This window comes from Erinaceus europaeus, chromosome 3 (assembly GCF_950295315.1).
Source record: "Erinaceus europaeus chromosome 3, mEriEur2.1, whole genome shotgun sequence".
NCBI lineage: Eukaryota > Metazoa > Chordata > Mammalia > Eulipotyphla > Erinaceidae > Erinaceus > Erinaceus europaeus.
Window position 1 is genome coordinate 125,513,087 of NC_080164.1, and position 22,314 is coordinate 125,535,400.

Below are 22,314 nucleotides of genomic sequence, written 5' to 3' on the forward strand. Positions count from 1 at the left end.
TCCCCTCCCCAGGGGGCTGCCAGCCAGCAGCGTCCAACTCGCAGCGTCCAGAGAGAGAAGGCGGGGCCCGAGCAGCCGAGGCCCCCAAAGGGAAGCGCTGGGACATCTGCGGGTCCTGCCAGGGCAGACTGAGTCCCCGATTCAACTAGTGGGGCACCCCCACCCCTCCTCGGGACAATGCTCGCGCCCCCTGAACCTGGAACGTCTCAAAGAAGGGCGTGTTAACTGGTGACAGCGAACTCTAAAGCCCAACCAGCCAGATCCTCTTCCCACTCCCTCTGGGAGCCGAGCGGCAGTGGCCAAGCCCGGGTGCGGCCCGGGTCCAGCAGGGGAGGCGCGGGGGTCTCGGTGGGCGGCGCCGAGGGCTGGCAGCCGGGGGCCCCCCCTGCAGGCCCCGCTCACCGCAGGACGTGCTCCATCGTGCTGCGCAAGAAGTCCAAATCATAGCGCTGCAGGACCGGCAGCCAGCGCAGCTCGGGGGCCACGTCCAGGCTCACGTTGAAGAGCGGCGGGGCAGAGTCTGAGGTGGCGGCCCCCGGCCCCCACAGCAGCAGCAGCACCAGGCTCAGGGCCTGGCGCGCCCCCGGGCCCGCAGCGCGCATGGTTTGGCCGCAGCTGAGACCGTGGAGCTCAGGGCCCGCGCCCCGAGAGTTTGGAGGAGGAGCCGGGGCGGGGCGGAGCGGGAACCCTGGGCGGGGCTTGAGCGGCTCCTACCCCGCCCCTCCACACCCCGAGTCACTCCCCACCTGAGTTACCAGAGGGTCCCAGCCCCGGTCCTAGGCCTCCGCTGCAATGCCTCCAGGCTGTCACCCTACTCCCACCCCGCCACCCACATGGGTCGAGTCAACTGCAGCCAAAGGTTGAGAAAGAGTTCAGAAATGCATAAGTAGGAGGACCATACAGAAGTAGACTGGCATCTATTGCTTTCCACTGCCCCCTCATCGCCTCATCCTTAAATTCTTCAAAGATTTTGAACTTTTTAAGGGCAGAGGGTGTTTTTCTGTTCAACACTTCCACCCCTTTTCAGAAAAAAAAAAAAAAGCGAAAAACGTTTGCTAAGATTTATGTGCCATGGTCCCAGGTTCGAGCCCCTGGTCCCACCTGCAGGGGGAAAGCTTCACAAGTGGTGAAGCAGGGCTGCAGGTCTCTTTGTCTATCAACCCCTTCCCTCTTAATTTCTGGCTGTCTCTATCCAATAAACAAATAAAGACAATAAATTTTTTTTTTTTTAAAAATTACGTGCCGCGTAATTTCTGCCTACTGTCACCTTTAACCGTTAAAAACAAGCCCAAAGATAGGTTCTGCTAATTTGCCCGGGTTTTCCTGATGAGGGAAGCGAGGCTTGGAGAAGTGATTGCTGAGCCTCCGATTGTCAGCCTCCGAGCCCCGCTGTCAGAATCCAAACTCCACCTTCAGAATTACTTACATTAGCCATTAACCTTATCTATTTTTATGATCCCACTGGCATAGAAAACTTGCCTTGGGAAAACCACCTGACTTAAGGCCCAGACATTCTTATTTGCGTGGTTATCCAGTAACTGTGGTAAACCAGTAGAAATTGGAATCTTGTAAATGTTTTTATTCTTCCAATAATATCACTGCCACCTGCTTGTCCTATTATTATTTGCCACCAACGTTATCTCTGGGCTCCATGCCCACAAGAAACCACTGCTCCCAGTGGCCTTTCTTTTCTTCTTTTTTTAGAGACAGAAAAATTGAGGTACGTTGGGGCGGGGGAAGATAGTGTTTCACTGTTCCTGGAGGTTTCCTCCTGCAGGTGGACATCATAGGCTTGAACTCAGGTCCTTGGTCATGGTACCATGTACACACTCCCAGGTCCCACACCCTCATTTTTATGGCCTACATATTTTTCACTATTCAGAAAGGGAAGGAAGAAAGGAAGGAAGGAAAAGGTAGGGAGGAAAGACCCTCACTGCATGATTCCAAGACCAAAGAAAATCATACTTTGAACTTTCACCGCTTGTGAAACGACTCCCCTGCAGGTGGAGAGCCAGGGGCTCGAACCAGGATCCTTACCCCATCCTTGCGCTTCACACTATGTGCACTTAAACTGCTGTGCTACCACCCCAACCCCCATACTTTGAATTTATATTATCCTCCACTTTCTTACATGTACAAATGGATTACACTGTAAATACATTTGTTAGTATTTATTTTGATAGGACAGAAATGGGGGGGGGAGATAGAGACGAGATACCTGTAGCACTGCTTCATTGCTCATGAAGTCTCCCCCTACAGGTAGGGACAGGGGGCTTGCACCCAAATCCTTACACATGGCAATGTGTACATTTAAGCAGGTGTGTTACTGCCTGGCCTATGTAAATAATTTTTTTTTAAAATTATTTTTACCAGAGCACTGGTTTATGGTGGTGTCAGGGATTGAACCTGGGACTTTGGGCCTCAGGTGTTGAATCCATTTGCATAACTATTATGCTATCTAACTCCACCCAAATACTTTTTAATATTTATTTTTCCTTTTGTTGCCCTTGTTTTATTGTTGTTATTGATGTTGTCATTGTTGGATAGGACAGAGAGAAATGGAGAGAGGAGGGGAAGACAGAGAGGGGGAGAGAAAGACACCTGCAGACCTGCTTCACCGCCTGTGAAGCAACTACCCTGCAGGTGGGGAGCCGGGGGCTAGAACCGGGATCCTTACTCCAATCCTTGGGCTTAACCCGCTGCACTACCGCCAAATACTCTTATATTTCTGTCCTTTTTATTTATAATAAGGATTTCCTATTGTAAACATTCTAAAGGTTGCATACATGGATCAAATAATCTTTATTTTACTTTTTCCTTACCAAGATCAAATTGAAAAAACAATGAAAGCAAAATTTGCAGCAGAAAGTAAGATTACCACCCACTATGAAGTACTCTATACAAATAAATACTACTTAAATAATACAGAAATTGGTTCACTGCTCTTGCTTGCATTTTTTTTTAGCAAGTATAGGCCAAACACCAATGCAGGATAGAAACGTTAAATCCTTATAAAAAACAAAAAAGTTCCACATTAAATCCTATTCATGTTCAAGATCTTTTTAAATCTCGTAAAACACATTCTATAAAACATGTAAGCAATAGTTAATATTTAATTTTTATATAAAAAAACAGTACCACTTGGTATTGGTAGAACAGTTTTAAAATGTGTATTCAGAATACATAGAATATTCTGACTGCTTAAACATTATGGTTAATACAAAAACAGCATGCAACAAATTATACATTTCCAAAAAAAAAAACAGAATAAAACAAAACTTCCTATTAGACATAATCTTAAAATGATGTCAACTTGCATGCCACAACTTTTTTCTTTATGATTCAGGAATGTATTTCCTATGCTATCATATTCCTCAGAAGCACCAGCTGATACCAAGTAGGCATTGCACCTTCCTACCAGCTGAATTGCCCCTTCTTCAGGATGCTCCCAGATCAACACTGCACCTTTCTTGCTAGCTCTATAAGCAGTCTTGCACTGCACAGTTATCTGGTAAGTCTATTTGCTTCTATGAATTACAAGCTTCTATGTGGCTCAAATATTTTGTCTTCTACTTACATAGTAGCCAGCAGAGTGTTCTGCATACAATAAGCATTCAATATTCATTCTTTTTACCAGAGCACTAATCAGTTCTGGCTTATGGTGGTGCAGGAGATTGGACCTGGGACTTTGGAGCCTCAGGCATGTGTCTTTTTGCATAACCATTATGCTATTGGCCCCCGCCCTCAATATCCACATTAACATTTCTATTTCCTCCAAAATGAATGAGAAATAAAAAACAAGTATTTGTACTAATTTTAACTAGTTTCATTTCCAGTAATTTGAGCAGAAAAATAAATTTCAGATGTATGTGAACTTTGACAAGCAATTTACTGAATGCTCACTTTATAGCAAATACTATGGTAAATGCTTATAAAATATTAGGTCTTAAAATTCTCAAGACAATAAATGAGGTAAGTGGTATTATATTTATAGAACCTGGGATATTTGGAATATAGCAGAGAACAGACCCCTTTTTAATGGAATATGCTAAGATCACAAACATATATCCAGATTCTAAACTGTATATCACTAATACATATTATGAATTTGGACAACTTGAATTCACCCATATCTGTTCTAACGAAAAACTGAGATAAAAAAGCTGAAACTCCTATCATGACTGCCTTGTCAAGGTAAAAGTTACCCAGAAATTTTCTTCTGCTTTTCTTAGCAGCACTCAACTTTGTGAAAATCTAAAAAGATCAAACAGAAGTGACATTATAGGACTAAGCAAGAGTCAAAAGACACTAGCTTTTAAAATCTGTTTGCATATAAATCTTAGTTTAAGAGAAAGGTGAAGTCACAGTAGAACAGAAGTCAGAACACAGAATGGACTTTGACTTCTTGGCACCTAAGGGTGGGAAAGTCTAAATGAAGGCTGGAATTTCTAGACACAAGCACAATTCACACAGCAAAGCTGTGGACATTAGCTGTCAGACCATTTTGAATTTTACTTTTATTATTTTCCTGGGTATAGATACACGAGAAGATACCCATGAGAAGACAACCAGTTCAAAAACAGAAAAGAGAGCAGTCTTAGGCCTGAAAAATTCAATTTGCATTGGGCACTTCTTATGAAGCACAGAAATTGCTAAGTATTACCTCTGACAACTTTTCATTAGGACGGTACCATTCAACCACACAATCTCATGGTTTTTATGATGAACCCCCAATAGACTGGAGCATTTTGGGGAAAGTCAGAGTTTTACTCATAATTGAAGTTGAACTCAAAGACAGAACAAATGTAGTTTGGAAATTGCTTTATAATGTTGAAGAAAAATACTTTTGACTTTGATTTAAAGTAACAACAATTATCTACTGCACTATTTAAAAAATCTAGTCCAAAAGGTATCAAAGTTTTTCCAAACACAACAACTTATGATAGAAGAACTTCCCAGGGGTCTAGTGTCCCCTGAAATCTACTCAAGTATACCTAGGGGAGGGAGACAATGACACACTCCTTTCAACACTCACAAGAAAGAGTAACTATTTGACCAAAAAAAACCCTTTAGCAAGGCAAGGCAAGGCAAACATGAGGCTGGAGATATCAGGAAATCAATCTGATTTTTTCCCCCTCTTTGCAAGCATGAATCATGAAGTAAAGATACTGTAAGATTATTACTTATACTTAAGGATATTTAAAAAGTAAGCTCTTAACCAAAAGTCTGTAGTAAGCATTGTTAAAAAAAAAAAATGATATCTTTGGATAGACCTAAAGAGCTAAACTGTCTATCCGAAATCTGTACAGCTGAAACCTGTTTTCACCAGGTAAGCCTATTTACAAGTAAGAACCTCTTACTCTTGTAACAATGTCCTGTTTTGTTTTAAGAAAATATGTAATCCCTATCCCCTGCAGAATTAGTCTGCAAACCCATAGAAATATGGATCTATCTCTCCTAGAGGATTATTTACACTAGACTACAAGCAAATATACATACATGTGTCTCCCCTCCTACACACACACACACACACACACACACACACACACACACACACACACACCAAAAAGCTGTGAATGGTTTTTAGGTGTTATGGTTCATACATTTTTTTCATCTGTTATAACAATTAATAGACACTTAGTGATTTTTCTTCTGCATGAACACTAAATAAAAATGATTTAACAACACCTTCACATTGAACAAAATACATTCCCCAAAATGAAAACACACTAAACACTACCAAATTTAGTGTGGTTTTTATAATACAGTGTCTCTGGGGTTTTTAATGTAAACAAGTGTTCTTGCTCTATTAGTTTTTAGATTAATGGCATTCTCCTCGGATGAAAAACTTGCTTGGAAGCTACTTCATTCTTTTTCTCTTTTTCAGAAGTGCATCCCGTAGTGCCAGCTGTAAGATAAAAAATAAAAACAGAAAACTGAACACGGTGACTCAAGGTGCTAATTTTGTTATATAGATGTGTACCAAAATAGAATCTCTACTTATAAATCATCCTGGAAAAAAAACACACTCAAATAATCAATGACAGATCAAATTTGCATCTAGACTTAGGTTTCCTAACTAATAGGAATGGGGCTCACTGTTGGCATTATGAAGACACCACACCAGAGGTCACCCCCCACTTCTATTTTATTTGATAAAACAGAGAAAAATTGAGAGGGGAAATGGAGATAGGAGAGAAAGAGAAAGACACCTGCTTCTCCACTCATGAGGCTCCCCCCCAGAGGTGGGGGCTGTGGTTTGGAACCCAGATCCTTGTGCCTGGAAATGTGTTTCAACAAACTGCCATCACCCAACCCCTCCTTCTAAAGTATTTCAAATAGAATTTAGTGTTTAGGGGAGTCGGGTGGTAGCACAGCAGGTTAAGCACAGGTCTATCTTTCTTTCCCCCTCTGTCTTACTCTCCTCTCTTGATTTTTCTCTGTCCTACCCAACAACGACATCAGTAACAACAACAATAATAACTACAACAATAAAAAAACAAGGGCAACAAAAGAGAATAAATAAAATAATAAAAAAAAGAATTTAGTGTGTATGCAGATTTAAGATATTTTGATAGAAGGAATTCATAACAAAGACAAATCTTTCCTTAACTGCAGATTTTCAAGTGGCTTTAATGTCATAAATGTACCAAAAAAAAAAAAAAAACCTGCAATAAGTAAATGTTAACACATCTTTTATAATGATTCAAATATAAAGAAATCAACTCAGATCTGAAACCTTAACAATGTGTTTTAATATTCTCCAGCTATTATGGGATAATTTGTAACTTGTTTAGTTATTTTGTATTGGATTTTTGTAAGATAAATGGAAGTACTGAATTATTTACTCTAACCTGACTGGTTCTAAGCTTCATCTTCTAGAGTAATGCATCCAGGCAGTGGCACACTAGCTGAGTGTACACAACACCATGATCAAGGACCCAGGTTCAAGCACCTGGTCTCCAACAGTGAAGGGGTGAGGGTGGGGTGTGGCGACTTAACAAGAGGTAAAGAAAGTACTCCAGGTTTCTTTCTTTCTCTCTGTCTCTATAAAAGAAAAAAGCTGATGGCAGTGGGTTTGTTGTTCAGGGATCAAACCCCAGTGATAACCCCGGTGGCTATCAAAAAAAAAGGGGGGGGGTCAGGCAGTAGTGCAGCGGGTTAAGCGCAGATGGCGCAAAGCACAAGGATGGGCATAAGGAACCCTGTTTGAGCCCCCGGCTCCCCACCTTCAGGGGGGTAGCTTCACAGGTGGTGAAGCAGGTCTGCAGGTATCTATCTTTTTCTCCCCCTCTTTGTCTTCCCCTCCTCTCTCCATCTCTCTGTCCTATCCAACAACAAATGACAACAATAATAACCACAAGGCTACAACAACAAGGGCAACAAAAAGGGGGGGGGGGAAGGGGGGTGGTTAGGCAGTGGCACACCTGGTTCAGCATATTCAATGTGCAAGGACCCAGGTACCGTCTCCATCTGCAGCGGGATAAGCAGTGAGGCAGTGCTGTAGGCATCTCTTTATCTCCTCTCGATTTCACCCTTCCCTCTTGATTTCTCTCTGTCTGTACCCAATAAATAATAAATAAAATTATCAAGTAACACTCTTTGACTCCCAATAAATTTGTTTGTTAAGTTGGTGGAAGGGGGAAGAAGAAGGATATGGAAACTGTCTACTTTCTACATTTTAATGTCTAAATATTTTAGGTTAAAATTTTTTTTTAAAAAAAAATTTTATTTATTAGAAAGATAGGAGGAGAGAGAGAAAGAATCAGATATCACTCTGGTACATGTGCTTCCAGGGATTGAACTCAGGACCTCATGCTTGAGAGTCCAATGCTTTATCCACTGTGCCACCTTCCAGACCACTTAAGTTCACTGTTTTCAGCCAATCTTGGATGGACCTTGAAAAATTCACGTTAAGTGAAATAAGTCAGAAACAGAAGGATGAATATGGGATGATCTCACTCTCAGGCAGAAGATGAAAAACAAGATCAGAAAAAAAAAAACAAAACCCACAAGTAGAACCTGAAATGGAACTGTCGTATCGCAACAAAGTAGAAGACTCTGGGTTGGGTAGGTGGGGAGAATACAGGTCCAAGAAGGATGATAGAGGACCTAGTGGGAGTTGTTATTGTTATATGGGAAACTGGGGAATATTATGCACGTATGAAGTATTGTATTTACTGTTGAATGTAAAACATTAATTCCCCAATAAAGAAATTAAAAAAAAAAAAAGAATCAGCAAAAAAAAAAAATTAAGTTCATTTTAATTCAATTTTCATGGCTATGGGCTCATCTTATTTTCTCATTTGTAAAACTGATTTAATCACACTACCAGCAGAAGATTATTACATAGTGAATTAAGAAGTGAAAAATTCAAAAATAGTCAAGCCATGTATTAAGAACTAATGCTGTGTAGCTAAGTTATAATTCAGAGTTATAAGAATTTAATTTTATTTATTCAACTTTACAACAGCACAGAATAATCTCTCATACACCTTGCTTCTTTCTCCATTCAAACGCTACCATCTGAACAAAAGGAACAAATATATTCTCACTCCCTCCACCCTCACGCCCTTTTATCTTCCTAGAGGCTTCACTGTAAGATCCTCCTTTTTTAACCAGTCACATGCATTGCCTTCCTTTTCTAGTCTCATTGCTTTGTAAATATTCTATTATTTATACAACATCTATTCAAAATACTATTCTTGTATTATTATTTTTTAAAATATTTATTCCCTTTTGTTGCCCTTGTTTTATCATTGTTGGTTTATTATTACTGTTGTTGTTGTTGATGTCATCAATAGGACAGACAGAAATGGAGAGGAGAGGAAGACAGAGAGGAGGAGAGAAAGAGAGACACCTGCAGACCTGCTTCACCGCCTGTGAAGTGACCCCCCTACAGGTGGGGAGCTTGAACCAGGATCCTTATGCCTGCCCTTGTGCTTTGTGCAACCTGCGCTTAACCCACTGCACTACTGCCCAACTCCCTATTCTTTTATTATTTACATAATGTTGAATATAGTTCAGGATGAGAAAGATTAAATAAACAAATAGGTAGACTTGAAATGGTCCTTTCTTTCTTTCTTTCTTTCTTTCTTTCTTTCTTTCTTTCTTTCTTTCTTTCTTTCTTTCTGCCTCCACGGTTATTGCTGGGGCTCAATGCCTGCACCATGGAACCACTGCTCCTGGAGGCTATTTTTCTTCCCCTTTTGTTGCCCTGGTTGTTTTATCATTGTTGTAGTTATTATTATTGTTTTTATTGCTGTCATTGTTGTTGGATAGGTCAGAGAGAAATGGAGAGAGGAGGGGAAGACAGAGAGGGGGAGAGAAAGAGAGACACCTGCAGACCTGCTTCACTGCCTGTGAAGCGACTCCCCTGCAGGTGAGGAGCCGGGAGCTCAAACTGGGATCCTTACATTGTCCTTGCACTTTGCTGGTTTTTGCGCTTTGCCCCACGTGCGCTTAACCCACTGCGCTACCCCCCGACTCCCAAAATGGTACTTTCTTACTGATATTGTTTCCACAGTAAAGTGTACTCCCTGTAAATACTTTGGCTTTCCTTTGGCTAGCAAGTTATGTACACTGGTTCAAATGTGGAATTTCACCCTTGCCCTGATTTCCTAAAGGTTCTTCAGAGTATATTTACATAGACTCTGGTACACTTCCAATACAGGAAGACACAAAAATATAAATGTAATAGCCCAGTGGATAATGTCTTGTACCCTGAAGCATGAAGTTGCAAGTTCAACCCCTGGCACTGCATGCGTCGGAATGATGCTTTGGTTCTCTCACCTTCTTTCTCATTGATTAATAATAATATACAATGTTTGAGAAAAAGCATGCATGTATTTTACAATAAATTATTGAAATAAGCAAGCTAAAAGAGTAGACTAGGTCTACCCATCAAAGATAAAAAAATGAATTGAAGTGAAACCCCTAAGACTTATAAACCTAAAAGCTTTGCAAAAGGGCACATACATGCTAATGACAGAACTATTCCATGTGCACTACTCCACTGAAACTGTTTCTGTGATACTATCACACACAGTTAATAGCTTTTTGGAAATGAAGTACCAGGTCCTTAAACTATTATTCAATTAATTTTAATATTACATTTCACAGGTACAATGTCAGACAATTTCTGTACAGGGTTAAATATTAGAAATCACTTGATTTAGCAGATTTTAATAAATACTTCCACAAAGGCAATAGAGATAGTTGGCAGGCTCACTGCCAATGAAAAAATTAAGAGCACTATGAATTACCACCTTACAACTGTGAGAGCAGCTTATAGCAATGGCAGCAACAAGTGTTAAAGAGGGGTGGAAAAAAAATGAAACTCTGGGGAGTTGGGCAGTAGTGCAGCGGGTTAAGCGCAGGTGGCACAAAGTGCAAGGACCGGCGTTAAAGATCCCGGTTCAAGCCCCCAGCTCCCCACCTGCAGGAGAGTCGCTTCACAGGTGGTGAAGCAGGTCTGCAGGTGTCTCTCTTTCTCTCCCCCTGTCTTCCTCTCCTCTCTCTCTGTCCTATCCAACAACAACGACATCAATAACAACAACAATAAAACAACAAGGGCAACAAAAGGGAATAAATAAATAATAAAATATTTTTAAAAATGAAATCCTTGTGCTCTGTTGGTACAAATAACTTTGGAAAAATGTATAGTGCTTTCTTTAAAAGCTACAGATAGGGGCCTAGCAGTAGGGCTGGGTTAAGTGCACATGGCATGAAGCGCAAGGACCAGTATAAGGATGCCAGTTTGAGCCCCTGGCTCCCCAACTGCAGGGGGGCCCCCTTCACAAGTGGTGAAGCAGATCTGCAGGTATCTATCATTCTCTCCCCCGTCTTCCCCTCCTCTCTCAGTTTTTCTGTCCTATTCTACAATAACAGTAGCAACAATGATAGCAGTAACAGCAGCAACAAGAACAAATGGAAAAAATGGCCACCAGGAGCAATGGATTCATAGTGCAGGCACCGAACCTGAGCACCAGCGATAGCCCTGGAGGCAAAAAAAAAAAAAAAAAAAAAAGAGCTATAGATAAGAGTTCACATATGATCCTTTCAATGCCCTTCTGCAAAGACTTCAGGTTGACAGGCCTTAGCTACTCATCTGTCCTTGGACATCTGGGTTGTTTCCAAGTTTTGGATATTATAAATTGTACTGATATGGCAAAGGTGTACAAAGATCTCTCAGGGGAGATAAGAAGCTGCACCCATATGTCTATAACTGTACTGTAACTCATTTACCCCTAACCCCCAATAAAATGGAAAAAACTGTATGCAGGCTACTTAATACTTAATCTGCTGATATGTCAAAAACAAGCTAGCTTTGAATAAAATGTATATATAATTAAAAAAAAAGATGTAAAATTGGTGAACAGACAAAACAATGTAAGACAAATTATAAGACACTGACAAGAGTACTAGGATTTTTGAGGTGATGAAAATAGGAAAGGGGGACCAGTTGTGGGAGGCTATAAAAACTGGTGTGTGTTATTTGTTAAAATAAATACATATACAAATTAATTAAATAAATAAATATGGGTACAACTTTAAAAAAAATGAGGGCAGGGAGGGAAGTCAGATAGAGATAACCAACAAACATCTGACTTATACTCCTCTTATTCGTAATGAGTGTTCTTAACCGGGTGCATTACCACCAGGCCCCGTACTCCTTATCAAAGAATAACTGACTCTTGCCTTGGTCACACAGCTGAACCATAACTACGTATAAGATTCATGTACCCTAACCACTTTTACCTCTTCACACTCTCCACAATCCACAGCCATAATACACAAACAACACAAGGTCCTTAGAAAGTACAACTCCATCTCCAATGCACACATCTTAGAATGGCAGCATTATTGAAGCATAGCAATCTTCAAGTGGAACTTACCTGTTTTTCTCGGAAGGAGCGCTTATTTTTTGACCGGACATTATGGCTATACCTCATCATCATAAAGTTCTTCTGTTTTTTCTTCTCTTTATTTGTAGAACTGGAAAATGGATTCATTTTAGTTTTCTTCCTCACAAATTCTTTCCGGTCTGTCTTTCCAGTCTATCAGTAAAAAAAGATTGATATTACTTCCTAAACAACGCAATTCTGGAGTTATCTAGACAATACACATATCTCTCTGTGCCAGGCACTACACTGGATACCAAGGACAAAAAGGTGAATGGAACACAGTCTTCAATCCCCAGAGATTCAGTCTAAAGGAAAAATGACCACAGTATATTGGGCCAATAGAAGCTCAGTGGAAGAAAAGATCATAATCCAAGCTGTCATGATCAGACAAGATTCCTAGAAAGGGAAACTAAGACATGAGTCACTTTTTTCTTTTTTTGCAGAATGAAGGCATTCATGGTAGGTAGGAGGGGGAAGGACATGACATTTCAGGAAGTAGAGGTAATAGATGCAAAGATGTGAAGGAGAAAAAATACCGAGTTTTAAAAGTATATGCACCTTCTGCACTCCATAATGACCCTGGGTCCATACTCCCAGAGGGATAAAGAATAGGAAAGCTATCAGAGGAGGGGATGGGATATGGAGTTCTGATGGTGGGAATTGTGCGGAGTTGTACCCCTCGTATCCTATGGTTTCGTCAATGTTTCCTTTTTATAAATAAAAAATAAAATATAAGTATATGAACAGACTTAAATACAAATGGAATGCAGAAAGCAATGTGGGGCCAAAATGAACAGTGCTTACAGTAAGTTAAAGTTCACAAAATCAACGACTGTAAACATTACTCTGTTTTTCCAATAACTTTGCCATGTATACTAAGTTTCTGACCCCAGGACCTTTAATAGCCCCCCCCATTATCTTTATTTTATAGAGACAGCCAGAAATTGAGAGGGAATGGTGAGACAGAGCGGGGAGACAGACACCTGCAGCACTGCTTCACCACTCCTGAAGCTTTCCTCATGCAGGTGGGCACTGGGAGCTTGAACCCGGGTCCTTGCGCCCTATAACATGTGATCAACCAGGTGCGCCATCATTTGGTTCCTAATAGTGCTCTTTTTGACTCTCATCTTGTTTTGGGTAATGGTTACATAGTTTTCTGTTTGTTAAAACTCATCTATATGAATACTGTGTTTTCTTCTATGTTCATTATAACTTTAAAAGATTAAAATATTGCCATCCGGTGGCTAATACAAGCTCTAGGCTACATTTCACTGTAGCTACTTTCTGTTTAAACTATAGAATGGTATGTTCCACTAACCATTGCAGTTGCTAGTCTTGTCTCCTTGTCAGACTTTGGCTTTTTATGAAGACGTTCAATGTCCCGAAGAGACAGTAACTCACCCCTGGGTGGAGAAAAAAAACATGGCATGAAACAAGGGTGGAATTCCTTTCCCCTAGTACTTTTACTTCCATGTGTATTAACTGAGGCCTCATCTGTGGGCCATTTTACCTGGACTCCTCATCACTGTCTATTTCAATGTATTTCCTCTTTTGGGCCTTTCCAGGGGCAGCATCCAGTTCTTTCCTCATTTGGGCCAAGCGGATCTTCTGGAAATCTTCCTGAGTTAAAACTCTGCTAGTGCTGATGGCTGCAGCTTTGGCTTTCCGCTCCTCCATCGGCATGCTGTTCAACTTCTTGGACTTAAAAGCAAGGAATAGAATTTTATTTATTTATTTACTTAAAAAAATATCTATTTATTCTTATTGTTCACCTATTTACTTCTCTGTACCTTGTCTTCTATTATTGTTCTGAAGAGCTATTTTTGTCCTACTATTGTCTGATATTATTATTAGAATAAGTAAATAAAATCCAGTGGTAGGGGAAAAATTATTTTCCCTTCTGTTGCCCTTGTTTTTTATTGTTGTAGTTATTATTGTTGTTGTTAGGACAGAGAGAAATGGAAAGAGATGGAGAAGACAGAGAGGGGGAAAGAAAGACACCTGCAGACCTGCTTCACCACCTGTGAAGCGACTCCCCTGCAGATGGGGAGCCAGGGACTAAAACTGGGATCCTTACTCTGGTTCTTGAGCTTTGCGCCACCCTAATGCGCTACCGTCCAACTCCCTGAGTTTTTAATTTTTATCCAGAGTATTGCACAGCTGTGACTTAATTATGGTGCAAGGGATTGAATTTGAGACACTAGAACCTCAAGCATAGAAGTCTTTTGCATAACCTTTATGCTGTTTCTCCCACCCTAGCCTTTTAAAAGCTACTAGCTCAAGAGAGATCTCAGTTTCCCAATGATGTCTAGTATAAACTGTTTGTTTCTCCCCTGGCATCACAGCTTGGCCTATGTTCAAGACTACCTCCCCTGAGCTGATTTTTTCGTTCCTTTCCTTTTATACAGATGTAGAAGTGGTGGGGTAGGAGATACATCATAGAACAATGGCACCATTTATGGAGTCTCCCTGGTGCCACAGTGCCCTCATGTGGGGCCAGAGCGCTACACATGGTAAAGTGTCTATTCCATTGGAATGAGCTATCTCCTGGCCCCCAAATTATGTTTTAATGAACATCAGAATGTTTTAGGACTTACGATTTCTTGCTGTTCTTCATCGGAGGAATGGTGCACATCAACCCACTCACCATCACTATCTTCCTCCTCACTAAGACTGGCACTTTCCCACCCATCTGTGTGGGTGAGAAAAGAGCATTGTCAGTAATGTTGTTTTATATTGGTAAAGAAAAGTAAATTAATCAAATTCAAATATCCTACTAGCCAAATTTATTATGTAAATCACATAAACTTAATTAACTTAAGGAACAGGATATATACATTGACCAAGTACCTACCATAAGCCAAATCTTACAATAACTTTCTCACTTTCTTTAACAGAAGCGGAACAGATTTTAAAAGTAACTTGGCCCAAGTTACACTGACAGAAAAAGCCATCTACACTGAAATCATGAAAGTCATGTCTGACAGTAGAGGCCATGTTCTTTCCACCAAATCAACTTGTGTCCATCAAAACTGTGCCTGTATATTTATCTTTACCACACAGCAAATACAAAGTAGCTTGTAGACACTTCAGTAAAAGGTCCTGGGCCCTTGAAAAATACATGTTAAGTGAAATAAGTCAGAAACAGAATGATGAATATGAGATGATCTCACTCTCAGGCAGAAGTTGAAAAACAAGATCAGAAGAGAAAACACAAGTAGAACCTGAACTGGAATTGGCATGTTGCACCAAAGTAAAAGACTCTGGGGTGTGTGTGTGTGTGTGGGGGGGGAGAATACAGGTCCAAAAAGAAGGACAGAGGACCTGGTGGGGGTTGTATTGTTATATGGAAAACTGGGAAATGTTAATGCATGTACAAACTATTATATTTACTGTCAAATGTAAAACATTAATCCCCCCCCCCAAAAAAAAAAAGGTCCAGGGATTTTAACAAGAGTGACACATTAGTAATTTTTCAATATTATAGTTACTTACACTTTTTCAATATTTTCCCATAAGATAGTGAGTGCCCTGGATCTCTGGTGTGGCATGTACACAACCACTCATGATAAGGCTCCAATTCTAACTCTGTCCTAGTCCACCCAGTAGTTTCTGATACCCTTTATGGACTTGGCTGGGTCTACATGAAAAAGTCTATGCTATGTTACCATTCTTCAATATCTCCCTAAGGTTGTTTTTCTTTTTTCTTTTTTTTTTTTTCTTTTTCCCTTTCCTCTCAAGTCTCTGAAATCAGTCTGACATCTCTTCTGCCCTCATGCCCCACTCCAATAATAAATTCTGTTAGCATTTTATTGTTTGGTTGAAATCTTTGTGATAACAGTGAAGGAGTATAGATTCCAGCAATGATTATAAGTCTAGTTAGTTGATCTGAGAGTTGTGGTTTACTGTTAAGCTGAATATAAGTCTAGTGCTGGAAGTTAACATGTAGTTTCTCAAGCAATCTTGAAGAACTTCTAAAAGCATGTTTCATATGAAGTTTTACAGGTACACTAAAAACTAATCCCAACTTTTTTTTTTTCCCTAGGCAACAAACAAATAATCATACTCTTGAGAAAGAGTCACTATGCAGGACATGGAAAGGCTTTCCCTAGAGTTGTATGCACGTTCCCTAAGAGCAGGAACCACGCCTCACTGCTTCTGACAATACTTGGCATGTGCAATACATGCTGAATGTTCAAACAGCATAAAGATTTCAAAGTCAATACAGATAAAATAGTAACAACTCATGCTGAATAATGGTAAAACACAATGTACCTTCATCATTTTCTTCCTTTTCAACTTCCAGAATTTCTGCTCCTGGAATGTAATCTTTTGCATCTAATTCTCCATACTCATGGACTCTTGCTTCTATGGAAGCCTCTGTGGGCTTACCCTAAAGGAATGAAAATTGTTTTTAATAAGGTGCTTAGACTGCAAAATGTTCTTTGTGGAAAGGACTTTCTAAGATTGTGAAGTGTAAACTAGAAAGGAGAATTACAAAAAATGGAAATAAACAACAAACAGTATCCATTATGTATTGGGTCAAAGAACTCAGCCTAACTATTTTATTCTCTCTTCCGACTCACATTTTTTAAGGGTAGTTATTGGAAAATAACTGATCAGATTCTTCAAATCTCAAGATAACCATTTCTCTATTACATTCCGGCATACCTTGGGGGTACTGCAAATTCATTTCCAGAACATAGCAATAAAGCATATCAATAAAGTGAGTCACACAAATGTTTCAGTTTCACAGAGTACATAAAAGTTATGCTTAGAAGTGTATGATAGTCTACTAATGCTATAAATACAAATAGCATTATATCTGAAAAAAAACAAAAAACGATGTACACACCTTAATTAAAAATAATTTATTGGGATTGGGAGACAGCTCATCCAGTAGAGCAGAGCTGCATACAAAGCCTCGAGTTTTAACCACACACTACATGGGAGGACCGGGGGGAATCCATGGATAGTAGAACAGTGCTACAGTATTTCTTTCCTCTCTCTCTGCCTGTTTTTCCATCTCTCCTCCTTACTGTTTATCAAAAATGATAACAAGAAGCTGGGCAAGGTAAGACCATGAATACTAAGTATGTGTGAGGCAATGGGTCCAGCTATAATGAGGTGAGGAAAAAGAAAAGTTCTATTGCTTTAAAAAATGCTAGTGGGTCAACTGTAAACCATTAATCCCTATAAAAAAATTTAAAAAATGCTAGCAGTGGCATACCGGGTTAAACATACATGGTACGAAGTACAAGGACCCCAGTTCCCCATCTATAGGGAGGTTGCTTCACAAGTGGTGAAGCAGGCTTGCAGGTGTCTACCTTTCTCTCTCCTTCTGTCTTCCCCATCCCCTCTCAATTTAACTTTAACTCTATCCTATTACCCCCCCACCAAAAAAAAAAAAAAGCCACTAGGAGCAGTGGATTGATTCATAGTGCTGGCACTGAACTCCAGACATAACCCTGGACATAAAGAGAAAGAAAAAGCTATCATGATGTGAGTCTTCAGTAACTAGAATGGTAGGAAATACTCTGACTTTAAAGGGCTATAACCTTTTAGGTCAATAAATGCATGCTTTACTTACTCGGAATTTCTTCTGCAACATTTGAGGATTTAGGGTTCGGAATAGTTGAATTAAAGTTCTAGCAGACATCATCACATCTGTAAAATAATTTTAGTTAGAAACTTCAGAGTAAGCAGTCTACATTCTTTATAGTCTACAAATAGTAACAGAGAACTTACTCTTATCTTTGTGTGTTTTGTACTGAGCTAGGTCTTGGAGGAGTTCTTCAGTCATTGCTAAAGGACATCTAGCCGTTATCTCTTTTATAGCATTGATTCTAGAAAAAGATAAATAAATAAATCACCCCCCCACAACCGTTTGTTCAACTTCGCAAGAATTTCTAGAAAGAATTAAATCAACTTCACAAGGATTCCTAGAAAGAACTAAATCAATTGGGTTTCATAGGACTTGGGTGTCTAAAACTATAGTATGGTGGAGACTGTGAGGTTGGGCAGCCTCACAGTTTTCCTTACAGACAGATTTATTGCTATTTTCTCTGCTACTAAAATAAAGTATGTATGTTATTTACTTCTCTATAAAGTAAATAACAACATCTATTCACCCAACTCTAGGGTTAGAAGGGATGTAGGTCAAATAAAGATAATCAAAGGTCTTTAGGGTCATTTCCCCAGAAATATTTTTCAAGGGACAAAAAAGCAGCTGTTTAGTATATAGGTTGTTTTTTTTTTTAAAAAAAAAACACTAATTTATTTATTTATTCCCTTTTGTTGCCTTGTTTTATTGTTGTAGTTTTTGATGTCATCATTGCTGGATAGGACAGAGAGAAATGGAGAGAGGAGGGGAAGACGGGGAGAGAAAGATAGATACCTGCAGACCTGCTTCACCGCTTGTGAAGCTACTCCCCTGCAGGTGGGGAGCCGGGGCTTGAACTGGGATCCTTATGCCAGTCCCTGCGTTTTGCACCACATGAGCTTAACCTGCTGCACTATCACCAACCCCCCCCTCTAAAATTTATTTATTTATTCCCTTTTGTTGCCCTTGTTGTTTTATTGTTGGTTATTGATGTCATCACTGTTGGGTTGTTTTTCTATATAGATTAAATAAACCTTAAATCAGGGCTCACACTCACTAAATGAATTAATTAGTGAAAAAAAAGTGGGGGCTACTGAACTGCCTTGTAATTCAAGGTAAATTCAATAAAAAATTATTTGCTAAAATAGGAAGGTTTAAATTCAAGATAGAAGAAAAACTAAAACTGTCATTCATTTGTAGTTTTGTAGTGTTAACTAGAAGAAAAAAACATCTTTTCTCTGGTTCTCTCCTGAAATTTCTAACCAGTAAAAACACTAGACCTCCTGAGATGAGGCCACATTGGCAGCTGCAATCTTCCATGTATTACATTGCAAACTTATCACAGTAACAACCTATCATGCGTTATAACATGAACTATAAATAGCAGAGTTGTTCAAATAATACTTTCATGCCTGAGGCCCCAGAGGCCCCAGGTTCAATACTTGGCACTGTAAGCCAGAGATGTGAAGTGCTCTGGTTTAAACAAACAAACAAACAAACAAAAGAGTAGTACATACCCTACTGTCATGACTTCCCCAGAGTTCTTGTCGGTAACAAAATTATTGGCGACGGTCATGAGCAACGAGTGAATGATCTGAATTGTGAGTAAAAGGAAAGAGAATTTGCTGGTATAATGTGACTACCTATTCAGACACTGTGGATGAAGGGATAACAGACTGCTCACAGGAGAAAATGTCCTCCACCTGTGGTCTGAAAGTTAGAAGCAGTCAAAACTAAGGAACACAGAAAAAGATCCCATTCGAGATTTCAGCCTTCTTGGCTACCCTCAGATTAGATTTTGCTGTCTTTTACTATTATTATTTTTCAATACAGATATAAACAGCATTTTGACCAAGGATAATCTAATGTTATCTCATTAAAGAAAGTAATAGTTTTGAAAAATAATCTCCATATACACACACATATATATTTACTTTCTTGACCTCCCCATCATAAAGCTTATCAATTAAAATCAGAATTATCAATAACTTTTGACCAAAACAATTTTTACTTTATTTTCAAAATTTTTTAAAATTATCTTTATTTATTTATTGGATAGAGAAAGGTAGAAATCAAGAGGGTGATAGAGAGGGAGAGAGACAGAGAGATACCCGCAGTTCTGCTTCACCACTTGAGAAGCTTTCCTCCTGCAGGTGGGGACCAGGGGCTCAAACCTGGGTCCTTGTGCATTGTAATGTGCACTTAACCAGGTACACCACCACCCAGTCCCCAACTTTTACTTTCTACAATCAGTTTTCTTCAGTTTCTGTAAATCAATTTCTATGTATATATTGTGTCATCAGAAAAGTCATGACACATTTTTGCATAGAAAAGTAGATCATGACTTTTCCAACAACTCAACATATCCTTAAGAGTTAAGAGTTTTAAAACAGGGTGAGATTGGGGGGAGGGGGGAAGACGGGGGACGACAATAACCCTGTAGGAAAACCATGAGATAACTTAATAGTAGTACTGCTCTGCATGTAGTAGGTCCAGACAGAAGTAAGGCTTAAGAGTTCTCACCTCAGGAGGAACTAAGTGATGAGATGCTTGTGCAGCAAACAGAAGGATCTTTGTAACTTCTAGAAATGTAAGAGATCAAAAGGGTTAGTCAATTCATTGCTCTGCCTCTCAGGACTATAGAAACATGACCAACATTTCCAGGATTTAATGCCATGGCTGCTTACTCTGCCTGGAATATACAACCTTTAAGGGATCTGCATGGCTTCCCTTCCTTGTTCCCTTGAAGTCTCTTGCCAAAATGTCCTACCTCACCACATAATCTAAACTACTGGGCTGTTGGAAAAATCAAGATGTATTTTTCAATTTTTTTTCCTATGCAAAACTGTATCACGACTTTTCCAGCAACCCAGTAGTAAATAAAGTGGTAACTTTTTTTTTTTTTTGCCTTCAGGGTTATTGATGGGGCTCAGTGCCTGCACTACAATTCACTGCTCCTGGAGGTTATTTTTTCTCTTTTGTTGCCCTTGTTTATTGCTGCTGTTGTTTCTATTCTGCCACTGCTATTGGAGAGAACAGAGAGAAATCGTGGGGGGGGGGGGGACAGAGAGAGGAAGAGAAAGATAGACACCTGCAGACCTGCTTCATCACTTGTGAAGTGACCCCCCTGCAGGTGGGGATCCACAGGATCGAACCGGGATCTTTATGCTTTGCACCACGGGACCTCAGAGCCTCAAGTGAGACAGTATGTTTAAATAACTATAATACCATCTTCCCTGCCCAGAATAAACTGTATTTGAGTTTTTTTCTCTCAGAAATAACTGTTCTTAAAGTTGATGAGCAGAATAGCTAACTCATGATATATGCTGGAAAAAAGTCACAAAACTTTGTCTCCCCATCTCAAATTCAGAACACATTTAACTAATTTAATTTTTAATTCCAGAATTAAAGATTTGGATAGTTACTCTAACTTCAAGGTCAACAAAGGAACATGGCAAAGGGGACACACTGTTCTCTGGCTTTTTTTCTTTGTTTGTTTGTTTGTTTTTTGAGGCTTACCTCTTTGGTGGGGTTGTAGAAACCTTTGTACAAAGGGATAGAAGTTGAAGAGAAAAAGCTGTGGAGAAAATAACATACTAACTTTATACAGGAACAGAAATAACATACTAACTTTATACAGGAACAGAACACCAATGTCAATGGTCATTTCTTTAAAAACTCATTTTTAGAAATTTCTTTTTTCTATAGTAGTTAAGTATGTATAAAGTTTCTATATATAAATACAACACTCAAACAAAATCAAGAAGTTATTGTAATATATTTCAATATAGAAAACAGAATTCAGCTTGCAAAAATGATAACTTCTTATTACAGTGGTTTATAAGTCAGAAAAGCAAAGAAGGACTAAGTAAAATGTAGACATGAAAGTTGAGGCCCAGGGGGAGGTATAGTGGATAAAGCATTGTACTCTGAAGCATGAGGGCCTGAGTTTGATCCCCTAAGAAAGAACAATGCTCTGGGGTTCCCTCTCTTATAATAAATAAATCTAAAAAAATAAAACTGAATAGAAAAATACAAAAGTATATACATAAACTGAAAATAATCAATTTAACTCATTCCTACTGATATGAAAAACAAGTGATAAGCAGTTTTTTTTTCAATAAAAGATTTTATTCTTCTGTAAATTTTACATTTAAATTGTTTTAGGGGATAAAATTAAACTATTTCTCTAACTTAGTAGCCTACCTTTTACCTAGAATAATTCGACTTCTAACAGTCACCAAGAGAAAGTAACAATTTTTTCCAAACCTCATGAATTCCCACCAATCTGGAAATCAGGTTCATAAGCATCATCTTCACTTCAAATCTCTCCTTAGAACTCTCAAGCTGCTTTAGCAGTTTTTCTGCAAAATCTGAAAAGGAAAATATTAGGAAAGTTCACCATGGTCTGCACATCATGGAACATCGAGGGGTAGACAGTAATTAGATCAATGACTGGTATAATTGTGCTTGAAATCTGTGGAATCAGGATGGTAAAAACAGCAGCCTGACAGAAGGTGAGAAAATTCACAAAGGTGAATATCCCTTCAAGGATTATTAAGTTTTTAGTACCAACATCTAGAATGACACTTTGACAAGTGCTCCATAAATCAGATCTCAAGAGCCTTGCTTCTCAGCATGTCACCTATAGACTACCACCAACAGCTGGTCACCTGCTAGTCTACTAGGAATGTAGCATTTTTTTTTTTTTTTTTTGCTTCCAGGGTTATCACTGGGGCTCGGTGCCTGTACTATGAATGCAGTGCTCCTGTGGCTATTTTATGATTTTTCTTTTTTTTTGGATAG

The 22,314-nt window shown here is 39.4% G+C and overlaps 2 protein-coding genes across 2 annotated transcripts in view; both read right to left on the minus strand.

Annotated features, from left to right (window-relative positions):
- The window catches only part of NAAA (N-acylethanolamine acid amidase), a 36,820-nt gene extending 36,183 nt beyond the window's left edge, over positions 1–637 (minus strand). Inside the window, exon 1 of the mRNA XM_060187884.1 lies at positions 403–637. Coding sequence (XP_060043867.1) covers positions 403–602 — 200 coding nt within the window. The 5' untranslated portion in view covers positions 603–637. The remainder of the gene's footprint in view (positions 1–402) is intronic.
- A 2,254-nt stretch (positions 638–2,891) lies between these two features.
- The window catches only part of SDAD1 (SDA1 domain containing 1), a 37,262-nt gene continuing 17,839 nt past the window's right edge, over positions 2,892–22,314 (minus strand). The window contains exons 11-22 of the mRNA XM_007519813.3: positions 21,778–21,881; positions 21,028–21,085; positions 20,032–20,090; positions 19,026–19,102; positions 17,655–17,752; positions 17,497–17,573; positions 16,182–16,299; positions 14,504–14,598; positions 13,417–13,607; positions 13,225–13,309; positions 11,898–12,059; positions 2,892–5,908 (exon numbers count right to left, since the gene is read on the minus strand). Of these exons, the coding sequence (XP_007519875.1) occupies positions 5,861–5,908; positions 11,898–12,059; positions 13,225–13,309; positions 13,417–13,607; positions 14,504–14,598; positions 16,182–16,299; positions 17,497–17,573; positions 17,655–17,752; positions 19,026–19,102; positions 20,032–20,090; positions 21,028–21,085; positions 21,778–21,881 (1,172 nt within the window). The 3' untranslated portion in view covers positions 2,892–5,860. The remainder of the gene's footprint in view (positions 5,909–11,897; positions 12,060–13,224; positions 13,310–13,416; positions 13,608–14,503; positions 14,599–16,181; positions 16,300–17,496; positions 17,574–17,654; positions 17,753–19,025; positions 19,103–20,031; positions 20,091–21,027; positions 21,086–21,777; positions 21,882–22,314) is intronic.